The 21306-nt window shown below is 41.5% G+C and overlaps 2 protein-coding genes across 2 annotated transcripts; both read right to left on the bottom strand.

Annotated features, from left to right (window-relative positions):
* Positions 1–406: 406 nt before the first annotated feature.
* tmem70 (transmembrane protein 70) lies at positions 407–2642 on the bottom strand. Its single transcript, XM_024391566.2, has 3 exons — positions 2303–2642; positions 1786–1897; positions 407–1669 (listed from the first exon to the last, which is right to left on the bottom strand). Exons 1-3 carry the CDS (start codon positions 2483–2485, stop codon positions 1221–1223), a joined length of 744 nt encoding a protein of 247 aa, XP_024247334.1. The 5' UTR covers positions 2486–2642; the 3' UTR covers positions 407–1220.
* A 14606-nt stretch (positions 2643–17248) lies between these two features.
* Positions 17249–20122, bottom strand: LOC112226905 (retinol dehydrogenase 10-B). Its single transcript, XM_024391567.2, has 6 exons — positions 19631–20122; positions 18730–18968; positions 18425–18523; positions 18161–18306; positions 17902–18033; positions 17249–17712 (listed from the first exon to the last, which is right to left on the bottom strand). The coding sequence occupies exons 1-6, from the start codon at positions 19908–19910 to the stop codon at positions 17562–17564; spliced, it is 1047 nt and encodes a 348-aa protein (XP_024247335.1). The 5' UTR covers positions 19911–20122; the 3' UTR covers positions 17249–17561.
* Positions 20123–21306: the final 1184 nt, after the last annotated feature.

Here is a 21306-nt window from a genome sequence, read left to right on the forward strand (position 1 = left end):
AGAATGTGGTTTTCCACAGTAAGAACAGTACTCACTTTTGGGAACCCACCATAGGCCCTGAGATAAAAGGGAACGGTATCATGTAGGGATTCTGCAAAGAGGTGTGGAGTATCTCACACGCAACCACCAGAAGTTAAATTAAACAGCATACAATTTCTAAAAGCTGGACTAGAGGATCGATATAAATGTTAGTTTTCTGATACATACCTCCTTTGAGAATGTTACATATTTTCAGATTACGGCAAAAGTAATCTGTCTCGGAAAATTCAATGTCCTTCCAATTCTTATACCAGACACACACCCAGAAACCAATGTGGCTCAACTGGAAGTTAAACTAAAGGATAGTGTGTTAGCTATGGGTTAGGCCCAAGGCTGTTTGAACTGTCATGAATGCAACAAGACTAGAAAGTGTTTACAATGTATATTGAAAAATAAATCAACTTAAATTCTCACATGAAATCACTGAGTAGGTAACTGCAAATACTGTCACTCCATTGTTGCAGGGTGACATTGTCAGAAGATTTAAAAATTGCCCCTGGTAAAAGTGTCAGATTAAATATAGCAAACAACTTCCAGACACCTAGTAGTTCTGGTACTACCTTACTAGATTTATCTAAATGTTATAAAATGTTGTACATTCTTCTCTATTTGGTCACACTAGATAAGTATATGGAAAGTGCTGTCCTACCATGCCAAGTATACCAGGCTTCGATACGTTCTGAAAAGCAAAGCAATCTCTGTCCATAAGCAGCCAAAAAACTTAAAACAATACCCAGGATTTGAAACATTATGGTAATTATTGCAACTGAAATGGAAAGATACTCAATGGTTTGACTGCCGGTCTCCTGTTTTCATGCAATATACAAACTGCTAGACAGTGCCCAAACATAAGTAGGAACTTGTCCTTTTTCCATCAGAAAACTGGCAGTGTTTTTCTGAAGAGAGGCATTGTTTGAAGCAGAAAAACACAAAAAAAACTCAAAACAGTCATGTCAGGCAAAATGTACTTTTCCAACAATGACATTATCCATTAGCCTTTTTTTTTTTACCATAATACTCCTCTACATCTGTACATGACCTCTTCCTAGTCACCAACATTTCAATGGTTCTCTTTAACATGCTATTGCGACTACACTTTAAGTTAGTTGTAGACACACACACACACACACACACACACACACCATTCAGCAGTTTAGACTGCCATTATCTGTAGAAATCGATTAACTTTTATTTGGATGATCATCCAAGTCTTCCGTATCAAATGAAAAGGGCTTATCGTAACCCATGAGGTGGTTATAGTCATGAGGAAGTGGGAACAGCATCGGGTTCACAAGCATAGACTTCTTGTCGGCATAGAATGTGGTTAACATTTTGCTGACACTCGGTATCTTGACCTCACTCTGACGGAACACAGTCTTTTTCTCCATCAGGAGGACATTGTAAGTGACAGCTGTGTATGTGTCAGTGTCCTGGTTGTGGTACAGGCGGACCACATAGCCTTTGGTGATGATGTGGAGGAGGATTGGAGTCAGGAATGTAAAGAAACCGATGACACCGCAGAAGGCACCTTTCAGCACCAGACTCTGAACACCGATGCCCGTCTTCAGAAGGATGTATGGCATCACACAAAGGCTGGCCCCGCTACTGGTGTAGGAGAACATCTTCACACCTGCAACAAACAGACAGAAAATACAGTATTATTAAAAAGGTGCAATTTATGTTTAGTTATGCAGTGATATCACCGATGTTGATGATGGTAATAATGAGATGATAATAAAGTAATACCTCGAACAGCGTTGCCGAGGCTCCCTGAATAGATCAGCTTCCCCTCTTCAGAGTGGCAGGTGGAGGATGTAGACAAGTTGCGGTCCATCCGCTGTATAGAGGCTAACTGTACCTGGGCAGAGATGGACAAATGGTAAAGTATTCATTTCCATTCAATGTCTGCTACAAATTTATAACATAGAATGTATCCATTTAAAATAACCTCCATTCAAGAATGACCTTTAAGAATGAGGTCTTGAAGAAATTGTTATAATATTGCATAATTCAATCATGCACAGGAGTTGTAGATTTTAATTGAATACCTAACGCACTGGCCTGTACAACCAGGCTAATCTGCAGAGCATGAAGTCAGTCATAAATGATGTAATTGATAAATTATCGAACGCAGGGCCAATAACTAGCTAGTCAGCTAGCGAACATAATATCATTTCATATGGAAAAAATGGCTGATAGGACATATATTCATTGAATGGAAGTAGCTGATACATTTGAGAGAGAAAGGAATAAAGCCAAATACCTTGTTAGACGCATCATTGAGAAACGACCTTTTGGCAGTGTGATACAATTGCTCTTGGGTCTTCAATGGCAGCCTTCTACACGCGTGAGAAGCAGGCCTCCCACGTCGGAGGGCAGCAAATTGGATACTAAACGTTTGCGAAATACCAGTACGTAATCTACGTGCAAAGTGAAGCTGAAACATTGTAAAATAATAAAGTTAAGCCGCCTTGGCTAGCTTCTTTGCTGACTATCTAGTTAGCTAACTGAAACTAGCATTCACAACAGAAGCCTACAAACCCAACCCACTTTCTTATTCTGTGAGAAAGGCTATACGGACACGGGACCATAGACCCCCTAGTGGCCAGAAGGCCGCACCATTTTAATGTAGTCAACTGGGTGGGACTTCCAACTTCATTGGCTAATCCCTCCTGGTGACCCTCATGTCCAACCGGGTCAGTAGAATAGATCAGGCGATCGTGAATGAGAAAATAGACTACCTAGAAATGGAGATAGATCAACGTCGCTGTCCTTGGATGAAGGAAGATAACGGAAGTAGATGCTGAGTTCGAATCAAGCAGCACGTTGAACAAAGTTGGTGAAGACGAATGATCCGAATGGACAACAGTAGTATCGAAAACTGGAACAAAAAGGAAATTGATAAGTTTATGAATGATAATGAATCGCTTCTTGTTGGGATGCGTTTGTTGGGTAAGAATGCATATGTGAGAGGCCCGTTTGAGGTGTCAAATGGTGAAGTATGCGCTGGGAAAAGTGGAGTCTGTCAGTGATTAGGAGCGGTCTTATTTTGATTAATTGTATTTATGAAGAATATAGGAAGATTGCAGTGAGCCTCAAAAGAATCTGGAAAACAGAAGTTTTGTGTTTTGAACTTCGGAATAGAGCACCCGTCAACGAAGTCATCTCAATCTCGGGAGTGACGACAGATGTTCAGGTAGAATACCTGCTGGTTAAATAAAGAAAAAAGTCCGTTGGCCCTGTTGTTTTTTGTTCAAGAGAAAATACCTACACATTTGAAGCTTGGTTATGTAATTTAAGCTGTAAGAGCTTTTGTCCCCAAACCATTGCAGGTCAGAATTGTAAAGGATTTGGCCATGTTTCAAGTATGTGGAGATGGACAGAGTCTACTGAAGAACGGTGTGTAGAAGGACAACAGTGTTGCAATTGTGGTGAAGATCATGATTCCGAGTTCCTGGAGTGCCCTGTAAGGGTGAAGGAGATTGAGGTGGCAAAAGTTAGAGGGGTCAATCGAATCTCGTATGCGGAGCTGATTAAAAGAATTGAGAAAACAAGTGATGCTATTGAAGATATGGTAGTGGACTCACCACAGCCTATAGTAAATGTTTACTGCCAGTCAAAAGATACCCTTTGTGTTAAAAAGGTGGATTTTGTGGGGTTCATTGTCACAGTTATGAACTGACCGGCACAAGTCTCAAAGAATTCTACGAAACTGGACATAATATTGTGGCTGCGGTAGAAGCGTTTTTGGGACTTAAGGATTTTACATCTGAAGACTTGCCAGGGGTACTGCTGCTGGAAGACCCGCCCTCCCAGGCTCCCCTTGAGCCTGTGTAGGGATCAGATCTGTTTTATTTGTTATTATTATGAATTGTTATATATATTTTTTTAAATATATTTTACCCCCTTTTTCGTGATATCCAATTGGTAGTTACGATCTTGTCTCAGAGTTGTTTGGTTTAGTTTCTTTTTTTTCTTGGGGGGGTAGTTTGGTCGTTTTTTGGTAGTTTGTTTCCATCCCGCACGGTAGGTGGCGGGATGCACATTAAATTGTGCGATCGCTAATACAGTGCATTCGGAAAGTATTCAGACCCCTTGAGTTTAGCCTTATTCTAAAATGGATTGAATATTTTTTTTTCTGTGACGTGTAGGCTGGGAGTCGGGAAGCAAGTACAGGTAGTGAAAATGTTATAATAAATAAAACATGGAGCAAACAAGAAACACGAATAGCGTTATACATGAAACAGAAACAATAATGCCTGAGGGAAGAACCAAGGGGAGTGACAGATATAGGGGAGGTAATCAGTAAGGTGATGGAATCCAGGTGAATCTCATGAGGCGCAGGTGCACGTAACGATGGTGGCAGATGTGCCTAATAATCTGGCGATGTTGAGTGCCGGACAGGGGGAGCAGGAGTACATGTCATTTTCCCTCATCAATCTACACTCAATACCCCATAATGACAAAGCGAAAACAGTAATGAATTTTTTGCTAATTTATTACAAATAAAAAACAGATACCTTATTTACGTAAGTATTCGTACCTTTTGCCATGAGACACGAAATTGAGCTCAGTTGCATCCTGTTTCCATTGAACATCCTTGAGATGTTTCTACAACTTGATTTGACAATATTCAATTGATTTGACAATATTTGGAAAGGCACACACTTGTCTATATAAGGTCCCACAGTTGACAGTGCATGTCATAGCAGAAACCAAGATATGAGGTCAAAGGAATTGTCCGTAGAGTTCCGAGACAGGATTGTGTTGAGGCAGAGATATAGAGAAGGGTACCAAAACATTTCTGAAGCATTGAAGGTCCCCAAAAATACAGTGGCCTCCATCATTCTTAAGATGAAGAAGTTTGGAACCTCCAAGACTCTTCCTAGAGCTGGCCGCCCGGCCAAAGTAAGCAATCGGGGCAGGGCCTTGGTCAGGGAGGTGACCAAGAACCCGATGGTCACTCTGATAGGACTCCAGAGTTCCTCTGTGGAGATGGCAGAACCTTCCAGAAGTACAATCATCTCTGCAGCAATCCTCCAATCAGGCCTTTATGCTAGAGTGCCAGACTGAAGCCACACCTCAGTAAAAGGCACCCAAATGACTCCCAGACCATGAGAAACAAGATTCTCTGGTCTGATGAAACCAAGATTGAACTCTTTGGCCTGAATGCCAAGTGTCACATCTGGAGGAAACTTGGCACCATCCCTACGGTGAAGCATGGTGGTGGCAGCATCACCTGAGCTTGAGAGGATCTGCAGAGAAGAATAGGATAAACTAGCCAATACAAGTGTTCCAAGCATTTAGTGTCATACCCAAGAAGACTCAAGACTAATTGTTGCCAAAGGTGCTTCAACAAAGTACTGAGTAAAGGGTCTGAATACTTATGTAAATATGATATTTATTTTTTATACATTTGACATTTTTTCTAAAACACAGTTTTTGCTTGGTATTTATGGGATATTGTGTGTGGATTGAGGGGGAAAAAATAGAGTTGTCAATTTCAGAATAAGGTTGTAACATAACAAAATGTAAATAAAGTCAAGGGGTCTGAATACTTTCCGAATGCACTGTATATGGTTCAATCATCAGCATACATTGACACACATACTTTGTTTAATGCCAGTGGCAGGTCATTGATAAAAATAGAAAATAGTAGAAGGCCTAGAGAGCTGCCCTGTGTTACACCACACTTGACATGTTTGACATTAGAGAAGCTTCCATTAAAGAAAACCCTCTGAGACCTATTAGATATCTCTGAATCCATGATATGGCAGAGGTTGAAACTCAACAACAGGTTATGGTCAACAGTATCAAAGGCTGCACTGAATCTAACAGTACAGCTCCCACAATCTATTTATTATCAAATTATACATTTCTTTCAACCAATCATCAGTCATTTGTGTCATTACAGTATATATTGAGTGCCCTTCTCTATAAGCATGCTGAAAGCCTGTTGTTAATTTGTTTACCGAGAAGTAGCATTGTATTTGGTCAAACACAATTTTTTCCAACAGTTTGCAAAGAGCTGGCAGCAAGCTTATAGGTCTGCGTTTAGAACCAGTAAAGGTTGCTTTATCACTCTTGGGTAGCGGAATGACTTTGGCTTCCCTCCAGCCTGAGGACAAAGACTTTCCTCTAGGCTCAGATTAAAGATTTGACAGATGGCTATAGTCCGCTACCATCCTCAGTAGCTTTCAATCTAAGTTGTCAATGTCAGGAGGTTTGTTATTATTGATCGATAACAATCATTTTTCCACCTTTCCAACACTAACTTTACAAAATTAAATCTTGTAATGTTTTCTTTCATTATTAGTTTTTTTTTTATGCATGAGTACGATGGCTCACTCTTCATTGTTGGCATTTCCTGCCTAAGTTTGCACACTTTGCCAATGAAGTAATCATTAAAATATTTGGCAACATCAAATGGTTTTGTGATGAATAAGCCATCTGATTCGATGAAAGATGGAATTGAATTTGTCTTTCTGCCCGTAATTCAATTTAAAGTACACCAAATATTTTTTCCATCATTCTTTGTCATTGATCTTGGCTTCATAATACAGTTTTTTCTTCTTTTTGTTGAGTTTAGTCACATCATTTCTCAATTTGCATTAAGTCAGCCAGTCAGTTGAGCAGCCAGACCTATTAGCCACTCCTTTTGCCCCATCTCTTTCAGCCATACAGTTTTTCAACTTCCTCATCAATCGCTGGGGCCTTAACAGTTCTACCAGTCAGTTTATTACCTGGTACATGTTTAACAATAATTGGAAGAAGCAATGTAATACATTTCACAAGTGCAGCGTCTGGATGCTCCTTATTAATCACATCAGACCAACAATTTTCAACATCATACAAAATCTTTTGTATGATCTGTTATACACCATTTTAGACCCAGCTTTTGGAACTTTGGCTGTCTTGGATATAGCCACTATATTGCGATCACTGCATCCAATGGGTACGGATACAGCTTTAAAAAAAAAGTTCTACAGTATTAGTAAAGACGTGGATGATCTTGTTCCTGTAGCGTTTTTAAACACCCTGGTAGGTTGATTAATAACCTGAACCAGATTTCAGGCACTGGTTACAGTGAGACGCTTCCGCTTGAGCGGACAGCTTGATGAAAACCAGTCAATATTCACTTCCCCAAGAAAGTAGAAAAGGCTTTAGATGTGCCAGGTTAACCGACAACCACAACACTTCAACAACAATTGACATATGTTCTTCTCTAAGCATTACAGGGATATGGCTCTGAATTAAATCAAATCAAATGTATTTATATAGCCCTTTTTACATCAGCCAATGTCACAAGTGCATACAGAAACCCAGCCTAAAAATGTAGAAGCACAGCAAATGTAGAAGCACAGTGTCCAGGAAAAACTCCCTAGAAAGGCAGGAACCTAGGAAGAAACCTAGAGAGGAACCAGGCTCTGAGGGGCCAGTCCTCTTCTGGCTGTACAGCAACACCTCCCCCATAAGCGTTCCTTTCTCTTCTATAGATGTTATCCTTGTATTGCTATTAATGTATCATCAAATGAATAATCTAAGTGAGTCTCAGAAATAGCTAATACAGTGGCTTGTGAAAGTATTCACCCCCTTGGCATTTTCCCCAATTTTTTGCCTTATTACCTGGAATTAAAATACATTTTGGGGGGGGTTGTATCATTTGATTTACACAACATGCCTACCACTTTGAAGATACAAAATATAAAAAACAAGAAATAAGACAAAAAAACTGAATGTGAGCGTGCATAACTATTGGGGTATGTCTCTATCAGCTTGGCACATCTAGTCACTGGGATGGTTACCCATTCTTCAAGGCAAAATTGCTCCAGCTCCTTTCAAGTTGGATGGGTTCTCCTGGTGTACAGCAATCTTTAAGTCATACCACAGATTCTCAATTGGATTGAGGTCTGGGCTTTGACTAGGCCATTCCAAAACATTTAAATGTTTCCCCTTAAACCACTCAAGTGTTGCTTTACCAGTATGATTAGGGTCATTGTCCTGCTGGAAAGTGAACCTCCTTTCATCCATCATTCCTTCTGACCAGTTTCTCAGTCCCTGCCGATGACAAACATCCCCACAGCATGATGCTGCCACCACCATGCTTCACTGTGGGGAAGTTGTTCTCGGGGTGATGAGAGGTGTTGAGTTTCTGCCAGGCATAGCTTTTTCCTTGAAGGCCAAAAAGCTCAATCTTAGTCTCATCTGACAAGAGTACATTCTTCCATATGTTTGGGGAGTCTCCCACATGCCTTTTGGCGAACACCAAACGTGTTTGCTTATTTTTCTCTTTAAGCAATGGATTTTTTTCTGGCCACTCTTCTGTAAAGCTCAGCTCTGTGGAGTGTACGGCTGAAAGTGGTCCTTTGGACAGATACTCAAATCTCCGCTGTGGAGCTTCAGGGTTATCTTTGGTCTCTTTGTTGCCTCTCTGATTTAATGCCATCCTTGCCTGGTCCCTGAATTTTGGTGGGCGGCCCTCTCTTTGCAGGTTTGTTCTGGTGCCATATTCTTTCCATTTTTTAGTAATGGACCTAATGGTGCTCTGTGGGATGTTCAAAGTTTCTGATATTTTTTTATAACCCAACCCTGATCTGTACTTCTCCAGAACTTTGTCCCTGACCTGTTTGGAGAGCTCCTTGGTCTTCATGGTGCCGTTTGCTTGGTGGTGCCCCTTGCTTAGTGGTGTTGCAGACTCTGGGGCCTTTCAGAACAAGTGTACAGTGGGGAGAACAAGTATTTGATACACTGCCGATTTTGCAGGTTTTCCTACTTAGAAAGCATGTAGAGGTCTGTAATTTTTATCATAGGTACACTTCAACTGTGAGAGACAGAATCTAAAACAAAAATCCAGAAAATCACATTGTATGATATTTAAGTAATTAATTTGCATTTTATTGCATGACATAAGTATTTGATACATCAGAAAAGCAGACCTTAATATTTGGTACAGAAACCTGTTTGCAATTACAGAGATCATACGTAGGAAAACCTGCAAAATCGGCAGTGTATCAAATACTTGTTCTCCCCACTGTATGTATACTGAGATCATGTGAGACTTAGATTGCACACAGGTTGACTTTATTTAACTAATGATGTGACTTCTGAAGGTAATTTTATTTATTTTATTTTACCTTTATTTAACCAGGCAGGCTAGTTGAGAACAAGTTCTCATTTGCAACTGCGACCTGGCCAAGATAAAGCATAGCAATTCGATACATACAACAACACAGTTACACATGGAATAAACAAAACATAGTCAATAATAGGGCAGAAGAAAATAAAACAAAATGTCTATGTACAGTGAGTGTAAATGAGGTAATAAATAGGCCATGGTGGCGAAGTAATTACAATATAGCAATTGAAACACTGGAATGGTAGATGTGCAGAAAATGAATGTGCAAGTAGAGATACTGGGGTGCAAAGGAGCAAGATACATAAATAAATACTGTATGGGGATGAGGTAGGTAGGTGGATGGGCTGTTTACAGATGGGCTATGTACAGGTGCAGTGATCTGTGAGCTGCTCTGACAGCTGGTGCTTAAAGCTAGTGAGGGAGATATGAGTCTCCAACTTCAGAGATTTTTGCAATTCGTTCCAGTCATTGGCAGCATAGAACTGGAAGGAAAGACGACCAAAGGAGGAATTGGCTTTGGGGGTGACCAGTGAGATATACCTGCTGGAGCGCGTGCTACGAGTGGTTGCTGCTATGGTGACCAGTGAGCTGAGATAAGGCGGGGCTTTACCTAGCAGAGACTTGTAGATAACCTGTAGCCAGTGGGTTTGGCGACGAGTATGAAGTGAGGGCCAACCAATGAGAGCATACAGGTCGCAATGGTGGGTAGTGTATGGGGCTTTGGTGACAAAACGGATGGCACTGTGATAGACTGCATACAGTTTGTTGAGTAGAGTGTTGGAGGCTATTTTATAGATGACATCACCAAAGTTGAGGATTGGTAGGATGGTCAGTTTTACGAGGGTATGTTTGGCAGCATGAGTGAAGGATGCTTTGTTGCGATATAGGAAGCCAATTCTAGATTTAATTTTGGATTGGTGATGCTTAATGTGAGTCTGGAAGGAGAGTTTACAGTCTAACCAGACACCTAGGTATTTGTAGTTGTCCACGTATTCTAAGTCAGAGCCGTCCAGAGTAGTGATGCTGGACGGGCGAGCAGGTGCGGGCAGGGATTGGTTGAATAGCATGCATTTAGTTTCCCCTGCGTTTAAGAGCAGTTGGAGGCCACGGAAGGAGAGTTGTATGGCATTGAAGCTCGTCTGGAGGTTAGTTAACACAGTGTCCAAAGAGGGGCCAGAAGTACACAGAATGGTGTCGTCTGCGTAGAGGTGTACCAGAGAATCACCAGCAGTAAGAGGAACATCATTGATGTATACAGAGCCCGAGGGTTGAAGTCTGTGCCACCCCCATAGAGACTGCCAGAGGTCCGGACAACAGGCCCTACGATTTGACACACTGAACTCTATCAGAGAAGTAGTTGGTAAACCAGGCGAGGCAATTATTTGAGAAATCAAGGCTGTCGAGTCTGCCAATTAGAATGTGGTGATTGACCGAGTCGAAAGCCTTGGCCAGGTCGATGAATATGGCTGCACAGTAATGTCTCTTATCAATGGCAGTTATGATGTCGTTTAGGACTTTGAGCGTGGCTGAGGTGCACCCATGACCAGCTCTGAAACCAGATTGCATAGTGGAGAAGGTACAGTGGGATTCGAAATGGTCAGTAATCTGTTAACTTGGCTTTCGAAGACCTTAGAAAGACAGGGTAGGATAGATATAGGTCTGTAGCAGTTTGGGTCTAGAGTGTCACCCCCTTTGAAGAGGGGGGTGACCGCGGCAGCTTTCCAGTCGTTGGGAATCTCAGACGATACGAAAGAGAGGTTGAACAGGCTAGTAAATAGGGGTTGCAACAATGTCAGCAGATAATTTTAGAAAGAGAGGGTCCAGACCGTCTAGCCCGGCTGATTTGTAGGGGTCCAGATTTTGCAGCTCTTTCAGAACATCAGCTATCTGGATTTGGGTAAAGGAGAAATGGTGGGGGCTTTGGCGGGTTGCTGGGTAGGGGTAGCCAGGTGGAAAGCATGGCCAGCCGTAGAGAAATGCTTTTTGAAATTCTCAATTATAGTGGATTTATCGGTGGTGATAGTGTTTCCTAGCCTCAGAGCAGTGGACAGCTGGGAGGAGGTGCTCTTATTCTCTATGGACTTTACAGGATGCAAATTTCTGTTTGAAAAAGCTAGCCTTGCGGCCTCCCGGGTGGCGCAGTGGCTAAGGGCGCTGTACTGCAGCACCAGCTGTGCCATCAGAGTCCTTGGGTTCGCGCCCAGGCTCTGTCATAACCGGCCGCGACCGGGAGGTCTGTGGGGCGACGCACAATTGGCCTAGCGTCGTCCGGGTTAGGGAGGGCTTGGTCGGTAGGGATGTCCTTGTCTCATCGCACACAGCGACTCCTGTGGCGGGCCAGGCGCAGTGCGCGCTAACCGAGGTTGCCAGGTGTACGGTGTACCCTTCGACACATTGGTGCGGCTGGCTTCCGGGTTGGATGCACGCTGTGTTAAGAAGCAGTACGGCTGGTTGGGTTGTGTATCGGAGGACGCATGACCTTCAACCTTTGTCTCTCCCGAGCCCGTACGGGAGTTGTAGCGATGAGACAAGATAGTAGCTACTACAACAATTGGATACCATGAAAATTGGGGAGAAAAAGGGGTAAAAAAATAATAATTTTTAAAAAAGAAAAAAAAGAAAAAGCTAGCCTTAGCTTTCCTAACTGCCTGTGTATTTGTTCCTAACTTCTCTGAAAAGTTGCATATCACGGGGGCCTTTCGATGCTAATGCAGAACGCCACAGGATGCTTTTATGCTGGTCAAGGGCAGACAGGTCTGTAGTGAACCAAGGACTATATCTATTCCTAGTTCTACATTTTTTGAATGGGGCATTCTTATTTAAGATGGTGAGGAAGGCACTTTTAAAGAATAGCCAGGCATCATCTACTGACGGGAAGAGGTCAATGTCATTCCAGGATACCCCGGCCAGGTCAATACCCCGACCAGGTCAATTAGAAAGGCCTGCTCGCAGAAGTGTTTTAGGGAGTGTTTGACAGTGATGAGGGGTGGTTGTTTGGTCGCAGACCCATTACAGATGCAAGCAATGAGGCAGTGATCGCTGAGATCTTGATTGAAAACAGCAGAGGTGTATTTGGATGGCGAGTTAGTTAGGATGACATCTATGAGGGTGCCCGTGTTTACGGATTTGGAGTTGTACCTGGTAGGTTCATTGATAATGTGTTTGAGATTGAGGGCATCAATCTTGGATTGTAGGATGGCCGGGGTGTTAAACATGTCCCAGTTTAGGTCACCTAGTAGCACGAGCTCAGAAGATTAGATGGGGGGCAATCAATTCACATATGGTATCGAGGGCACAGCTGGGGGAAGAGGGAGGTCTATAGCAAGCGGCAACAGTGAGAGACTTGTTTCTGGAAAGGTGAATTCTTAGAAGTAGAAGCTCGAATTGTTTGGGTACAGACTTGGATAGTAATAGAGAACTCTGCAGGCTATCTTTGCAGTAGATTGCAACACCTCCCCCTTTGGCAGTTCTATCTTGGTGGAAAATGTTATAGTTAGCAATGGAGATTAAGGTTTTTGGTGGTTTTCCTAAGCCAGGATTCAGACACGGCTAAGACATCCAGGTTAGCAGAGTGTGCTAAAGCAGTGAGTAAAACAAACTTAGGGAGTAGGCTTCTATTGTTAACATGTAATTAGTTGTACCAGATCTTATTTAGGGGCTTCATAACAAAGGGGGTGAATACATACGCACGCACCACTTTTCCGTTTTCTCATTTTTTTTATTTTTAAAAGCAAGTTCATTTTTAATTTCACTTCACCAATATGAACTATTTTGTGTATGTCCATTACATGAAATCCATTTAAATTAGAGGTTGTAATGCAACAAAATAGGAAAAATGCCAAGGGGCATGAATACTTTTGCAAGCCACTGTATATGAATGTTATTTGATGTTAGCAAGTTCTTGATTTCATGAACCTTATTTCTAAGGCTATTTCTATGAATAAGGGCTATTTTCATCCCTTTCCTGCATAGCTTATCAGAGATAGACATAATATGGAAAAGAGCAAACAAAGCAAGAGAAAGAAATTTGCACTCAGCAGTCCGTTAATCAGCTGGTGTGTGTAAATGTGTGCTGCAGGGTTGAAGCTACTAACCCCTAGGCTTGGCTCTCTCATCCCTTCCAGGCTTTTGGGAAGGAGGGTGGACAATGAGCCTGTCATTGCGGATGTAAGCAATGTCCCCGTGCATTCTGGCATCTTTCATGCCTGGGATAAGTTCTTTCCTCTTCTGGCGCACAGCTTCAGAATAGTCCTCGTTGAGGAAGATATATACGTTCCTCTCAAGTTTCTGTCTCTTTCCAGCTACCTTGTTTTTGAACCTCAGGAACTTGACAACTATCGGCATGGGCCTATCACCTGGGCCGGAGGTGGGTTTTCCAGTCCTGTTGGCATGCTCCACCTCAATCTTCCTGTGGTCCATCTTCAGTTTCTCCGAGATAACTTCCTTCACTTTGTCCTCAGACTCTGTCCAGGTCTCATGTGGAGATTCTGCAATTCCGTCCACAACCATGTTGTTCCGCCTTGATTGTCTCAATATAATCTAATTTCTCCATCATTGTTATCATGGATTCACATACAGAACTGATGTCCTCTCTCAATGACTTACTGATTTCTGTCATCTTGTCGTTCTCCTGTTTAAACGCATCGAGCTTACCCTGGGAGAACTGCAAACTGTTCTTCAGGTCCTGGACCACTGGTTAGGTTGTCAATTTTTTTGTTGACTCCATCAGTATTTGGACTAAACACTTGAAGCTATTTTATTGTTGTTGTAACAACTATAGGTTACACAGTTACTCCTCGCAGTTCCAGACAGGGCAGGTCACAGGGAAGATTAAAAACAACAACAAAGAGCAGGGGTCTAGACAGCCACAAGCCCGGGACAATCCGCGGTCCCAGCCACAATGGCTAACGGCGTTACGGGCTGTGTACAAGCCCTCAAGAAAACCCTGCTAGCTGCTAGGCTAGCTGCTACACCAAACAGCTCCTCAGACCCGGGATTGGTCGGCAGGATCACTGGACAGATAGTAGCGGTCACAGCAATTGATGCCAAACGTGTTGCAGGATCCAAACTCAAAAAAGGTAGCTAGCTAGTAACTTTTTTTAAAAGACTTTACAAAACAACAATCCGAGCTCTCCCTTGTTCTGCATTCAACAGGAAGGGACAAAACAGCTAATCTCTGAACCTTAAGTAGCTAATTAGACAAACTCTGTAACTTGGTTCTTGGAAATGTAGTTTTTTAATACACACAGGTTTCCAACCATAGCTGGCAGACCGGACTAGTTGGCCAATGTAAGACAGTCTCGTGTTCCAATTGTCTGTTTTCATAATGTGAATTGTTCCTGTTCACACTGAGGTGAAGAGCGGAATAATTGAAGCAATGCATCCGAGCCTCACGCTTATCGCCTGTGGAATGCGGGTCTTCCAGCGAGGCACAGATTTCATTGGCCTTGTCAGGCGTGCATTTAGATCTTTCAGCCAAAGTCCCGAAAGTATGTTGTACAGAAGTTGACGGACTGAAAGAGATCGAGACTTTACACATCACATCGTTTCACTTTTGTGAAAACTGTTCCAGCCACTTGGTAGCTAGCTATCATTAGTTCAAATAAAGAAAAATGATGTACTAATATGAAAGTGCAATTGTAAACTATAAATTGTAAACCCACAAACTCACCTGGTGCCCAAATTGATGTTGCGCAGCTGCGAGTCGAGTGTGGAGACGAATGAATTCGGTTGAAGCACTCATCCTGAGCAGCCGTTCCTAGCTAGCTAATTTATATTGTAACGACCCTGGGTTTATAAAAAAAGTGCATGAAAACTAGGAATAACCACTCCTAATAGGAGTAGTACTGTAGACCAATCATAGATGAAGGGGCATAGACTTTGCCTATCAAACTTCGACTTACCTCAAAAAGAAACGTTGTGTGCACAAACAGCCCCAAAAAAACCTGCCGAAGACCAAATCATCACAAAATGTTGTCATGTGCTTTTTTTTTTTTTTTGCACCTGCAACAAAGATAGCCCAGATGTACGAGCGCCTTTTGAATTTTGAATCATAATACATGCCCAAAATGTTTTGACTGGGAAGTATAAGGTAAGCTGTAGAGTCTACAGTGTAGACTATCACATGTCGCAGGCGGTAGCTAATGTGGCCAAGTTTCGAGGTAAGTTTTATTAGTCACACACATGGTATACACTGTCCAACAAAATGCTTACTTAGAGGTTCCTTCTCAACAATGCAACAACAAAAGGAAATAACAAAAAATTTCCGAGGCTATACAAAGACCATGCTCAGATAAGCACAGGGCAAAGTTATATTTAGAATTTTTTTTTTAACTTCCTTCCCGAGTTGTTGCGCTGCTGGGATGGTGTAAAACTAGGCTACACTGTATTACACTACACACTGCAATGGATAGGCCATCCCAATCATGGGCCCTGGCCTGCCCTGCTCTTGCTGATGTAGGCCTAAAGCCTTTTGTGCTTCCTAACCAATGGCTGTGCTGTGTACAGTGGCACTTCAGAAGGCGAGTTATGTTGTACCCACAATTAACATTGTGGGTACAACATAATCAACACATTTCCTAATGAAGCCTATGACTGATGATGCATATTCCTCAATGTTGATGAACGAGTACTGGGTGGATGAATCTTTTAACATATTCCAATCAGTATTCTCAAAAGAGTCCTGCAGCATCGAGTCTGCCTCTTCTGCACATGTATTGTTGGCTAGTGATTTTCACCGAAAATGTACAACTACGGCATTAACGTCTGTATTAAAAAAAAGTCCCAACTTTGGCAGACGAGTTTCTAGCCACAATCAGAAACTAGTTACAGTAGCTGGGAAGGGCTCATTGGGACAACAAATAGGGTTTTGGAATAAATGCAGAAAATAAGGTCTGAGATGAACACAGGTTTAGGAGATCTTATACATTTTGTTCTATGAGATAATTGCAGTCAGTCTTCATGACCTTTTATGAATTGTGAAGCCCTGTGATTTGTTTTTTTATTAAATACATAAATTCTTCAAAATTCACAAAAAGTCAAGTTAGCTGATGAAGATTATCTCATCGAACAAAACGTATAAGATCTCTTAAGCCTGTGTTAACCACATTTATCCAAAAACACCATTCATTTTCTTCATAGGCTTTATCCAACAAACCATGGTGGAGTTAGTGCCTACAAAAAGATGACATTACAATTTCTCTCTACAGCCTCTCCCTTCTGTGCCAAGGTACACGCAGGATTTCTAATATCACAATACAATTCCTTGTTAGATATATGTACAAGATCACAAATGTCAAAAATAAAACAAGATAATTGATCCTCAATCTTCAGCATCAAATATGCAGGCTATTTATAAGCTGCAATATTTGATGAACTATATTGTTTAATATTGAAAAGTTATGATTCAATAGCACAGCTCACTTATAAAATTGGTTCCCAGTTACTTAAATCTTCCTACTGATAATCAGAGCTGCAAAATGTCCTTAGGCTTTCTCTGATGAATACAACCTCAGTCAAGTTGTTTTTGTTGACTTGTTAGGACAATCAAATGAGAGAACTGCAGTGGTTCATCTCACTGGAGTTCCAAGTACAGAAGCAGTTGCACATGATATTTGCATGTACAGTTAGGACATAGTACAATAACAAAGACAGGGTCTCATCTCCAGTTCTGAAAAAAACAAAAAGACTTGAAAAATAAGTGAATGACTGCCACGGTAGATCCAGTCCTCTGTCTATAGTTTTATGAAGTCTTGAAATGGTGATTATAGAAATAGTTATTCTGTTCAGGTTAGTGACAGTGCTGTCACATACTGCACATGTCTGCAGATGAGTATCTCATTGTTAATTGCTTAGCTTTTGTTTCTCTTTTGTATCCCAAACAGATAAATTGCTTTCAGCTATGTCGTAGCCTGGAAGGACCCCCAGAAATGAACACACAAGTTATGCACACAGGGGCAGCATTCTAGGGAGTGTCCACATTCAAAAACATGTGGCACTTCGAGTGAAAGGACTCTTTCCCAAAAATCTGTTTTCTAAATGAAGACATTCTACACAAAACTCATTTATACAATGCAAAATACAAAAAAAACAATTTAATGACTCAAAGGCAACCAGAATAAGGCACTGCATGAGGAATGATCAAGCTGGCCACCATGGAACAAAGCGCGGGATAGGGATACACAGTGAGTGTCTACAAAACAATGACATTTACACATTTACTGTCAATTATTATGTTTAAAACAAATACAAAAACTGGTTTCAAGAAACCAAAAGAACCAATGTGAACCCTTAATAAAGTACACAGCATATGTAGTTTGTTCAAGAGGGACAATGTGGTAAACCTCTCCATCTGATAAATCTGAGTTTCAAAGGGTATTATGTAACATTATTTTTTCTCCAGTGGCAGCTGCATGATGGCAGGCAGCTTGGATTCATTGTTGTTCATGGACTCCTTCCGGTGAGCCAGGAACGGGTACATGCATTTGTCTGCTCCAAGAAACTGGTACATGCAAACGATGGCGTCAAAGGGCAAGACACTGAAATAGCCAGGGATACAGAAATGAATAAATGATCAGTAAGCGCATAAAGCTATGGCTCCCATGATATACATTTGAAGGTGGCAAGAGGGGGAAAATCAGATAATATAGAAGGATGTCATTAAGTTCACCTAAAAAGCTGTTTGACAAAAGCTGGGTATCTCAATATTCATGTTGTGTACTACTTACGTCTTCATGAAACTAACCATGTACATAATACGAGGCGTACAGATCATGGGCTGGTCTGTTAGGATAGCCCTCATTGCCTGTTGCACACACTGCTCTGGCTTCAACGGGGGGAAGAGTGGGGCAATCTCTTTCCTGATGGGACAGAAGTAGTCATCAATTAGTTTGTAGTGTCTTTGCATGAGTTCACATTTGATGATGCCAAGAAGAAATGAGCATTGTGTTCAGATTTGAATACACTTAAATGTAACCCTTTACCAACCTGATTTTACACCCTTTGAACATGTCAGTATCAACTAAGAAAGGACAGACCAGCGTCATTTTTATCCCATCTTTCTCAGCTGCTTTCAGCTCGTGGCTGAGGGACTCATGAAAACCTATAGCACCAAACTTGCTGGCACAGTAGTCCTGGTAAAAGACAGAATTTGTGATAGACAATGGTTTGACCGGAGTTTTCAGATAAAAGACTCGGGTACACTGTAGGAAGGTATACGGTAGCTTTATCAGTGGAGAATATGCTGCTAACCTCAACACCAGCAGTGGTGAACAGACCCAGGGAGCTGGCTACCGTCACAATGTGCCCATGGTTCAGCTCGAGCATCTTGGGAACAAAAGCCTTGGTAGTCTGAATTTGAAAAACATGCCAAAAGAATTCTGACGGTAAGAATATAAACGTTGCATGACAAGTGACAATTGATATTATGGTGTAAGAATTTGTCCTAAGCAGATTTTCATATAGGTTTATTCCATCTCCCTTTGGAAATACACTTCATTGTCACTGGACTAGTCCATGTGAAACTAAGTGATCAGATTGAGTGCAATGCAACTGACCCAAAAGTGAGCATGACAGTTGACCATCATGGTGCGCTCTAGGAGTTCATCTGGACACTCCAGCAGGTGACGTCCTGAGACCACCCCGGCATTGTTGATCAGGATATCAATGTTGCCCACTTCACGTTGCACCTTATCTGCGGTCAAGTACACCTCCTCTCTCTTGCTTACGTCACACAGATAAGTGTAGACATTGGGCTGAATCTGAGATACATCTCCCTCCTCACCATCCACTGAACCTGTAGAGCAGGGGAGATGGTCCTCGTCTGGTTTAGTGGAACAATATTTCAAGGTGCATTCCGTAACATTTGCAAACACAAACAGCACTTTATTTTGTGATATCCCTCAATCTTTAGGGTTAAAGTAATTAGAATAGAGATACATATTTGACCATCATATAATTTGAAACTAAATAGTGCAGGCCTACCTAAGTGTCCTATGACAACACAAATGGATTATGTCCTAGTTTTGGGGTTGTAATGTAAATCATAGTATGAACCACAGGCTTCTCTTCTTTTTATCAAGAGTTCTACATTGAAAAGACCAACGCTATAAATACTGGATTGCACCTTTAAAAGGGCAATTTATCAGTTTCAGTAAAAAGCTGAAGAATGGGGCTGGATACATGTAATCACTCAAATTCATTGAGCTAGGAATGCAAGGACCATCCATGACATCAAAAGTATAGTTTTAACCATGTTTTGATTCTATACAGTGTTACTTTACATTTACCTTTGGGATGATGACAACAGTTAAACTAAGCCCATGAAGCATGTCATTTATAAGTTATATTATTCAATGGGTACATATTCATTTATAAGTCCAAACATTGATGTAGCAACTCATGATTTCCCCTTTAAAAGTAAAGTAGTATAATTGAATAAAGCAGCAGTTTGCCAACCTTCAGGGATCCTATTGGTAATGTCGCTGTAGATTTGTCGCACCATCTCAGCAGTCTCTTCGTTACTTTCCCAATTGATGTCCCAAAGAATAACCGTAGCACCTCTTCGGGCAAACTCCTTGGCAAAGTGTCTTCCAAGACCGCTTCCTGCCCCAGTGATCACACAAACCTGACCCATTACATTCTTCTCTTTTGGACGCACGAGCCATCTCGTTCCAGCCAACACAAAAGTCCAGAGAACTTTGCACGACACCAAGCAGAATTCAACAAAGATATTCATGTTAAGCAACAAAAGAAATATGCCTTCAGAAAGATTTCCTGACCATGACAATTTCGAGGAAAGATGAGACAACAAAATTGACTTTGATAGCCTATTGTGCAGCTGTTGTGCTAATTATTGCTAGTTGCTACTTTGTTGGAGGTACTCATGCTTGTTCACGAGGGTTAACTTGCACAAGGCACTGCGCATGATTCTTATTTTCTTCTTCTTGGAGTTTAACGGCGGTTGGCATCCAAACACACATACATATATACATATATATATACACATACACACACATACATATATACATATATATACACATACACACACATACATATAATATAAATATATAATAGTAAATATATATAAAAATAACAATTTAAATAAAAATAAACCTCTAACAAACCCTACACTGATTAAAAACCCTCTATCCCATTCCACTACTTTGCCCCATCTACTCCTGCACCATGCCAACGGCCTGGGAGAACGGGACACCACTCAACACACACAATAACTCTTCTGAAGTCAAATCTCGTATACCCAAATACTTCTCTGCAGCTGCCACCACAACATATATTTTCTGTGATTTACGTTCCATTTCTGTGGTAACCACACAATTTTCACAAGTCCACTACAGGTTACTTTCACTGACTAATCTGCACCCAACTCCTTTCTCACCCACCCTGAAACCACATATGAATCTGCCAAAAGCCAAGGATCCACTTTCTCCAAAAATGTTACTCCTACTAGACCGGATTTTTAACATGTCCACTGATGCCAGAGCTTTACCACACCTTCCACCTTACTTAACTCATTCACTTCCATTTCACCTCTAGAGCTCGGTCTGGAACACAGCTCACTCTGTTTGCACTTGACACCAATCTTCTTCAACACCCCATCTCCCTTTTTAATTGCCATATTCCTCAAATCCAACCTCTGCTTTCCTCATTCTCTTTGATCTCATTTCCCCCCTTGATTAATCCTCAAAAATCAACCTTTTAGTGACCCTGTCCCAATATTCCTCTTCTCCCAACTTTGCTAGGAAACATGTCTTCTCCGGGCACAAAGCATGAGCAGTGGCCACACAAAGAAAAACGACCTGAGACGGTTTTATGAATCCTCTCCCACTGTGCACTCTTGCTGACAGTTGTCTCTACCTTCTTGCCCTTTGTGCTGTTGTCTGCCCAATAATGTTTGTACCTTGTTTTGTGCTGCTGCCATGTTGTTGTTGTGTTGCTACCATGCTGTATTGTCATGTGTTACTGCCATGCTATGTTGTTGTCTTAGGTCTCTCTTTATGTTGTGTTGTGTTGTCTCTCTTGTCGTGATGTGTATTTTGTCCTATATTTTTATTTTTAATCCCAGCCCCCAGGCCTTTTGCCTTTTGGTAGGCCGTCATTGTAAATAATAATTT

The sequence above is a fragment of the Oncorhynchus tshawytscha genome, linkage group LG28 (genome assembly GCF_018296145.1).
Source record: "Oncorhynchus tshawytscha isolate Ot180627B linkage group LG28, Otsh_v2.0, whole genome shotgun sequence".
Lineage (NCBI taxonomy): Eukaryota > Metazoa > Chordata > Actinopteri > Salmoniformes > Salmonidae > Oncorhynchus > Oncorhynchus tshawytscha.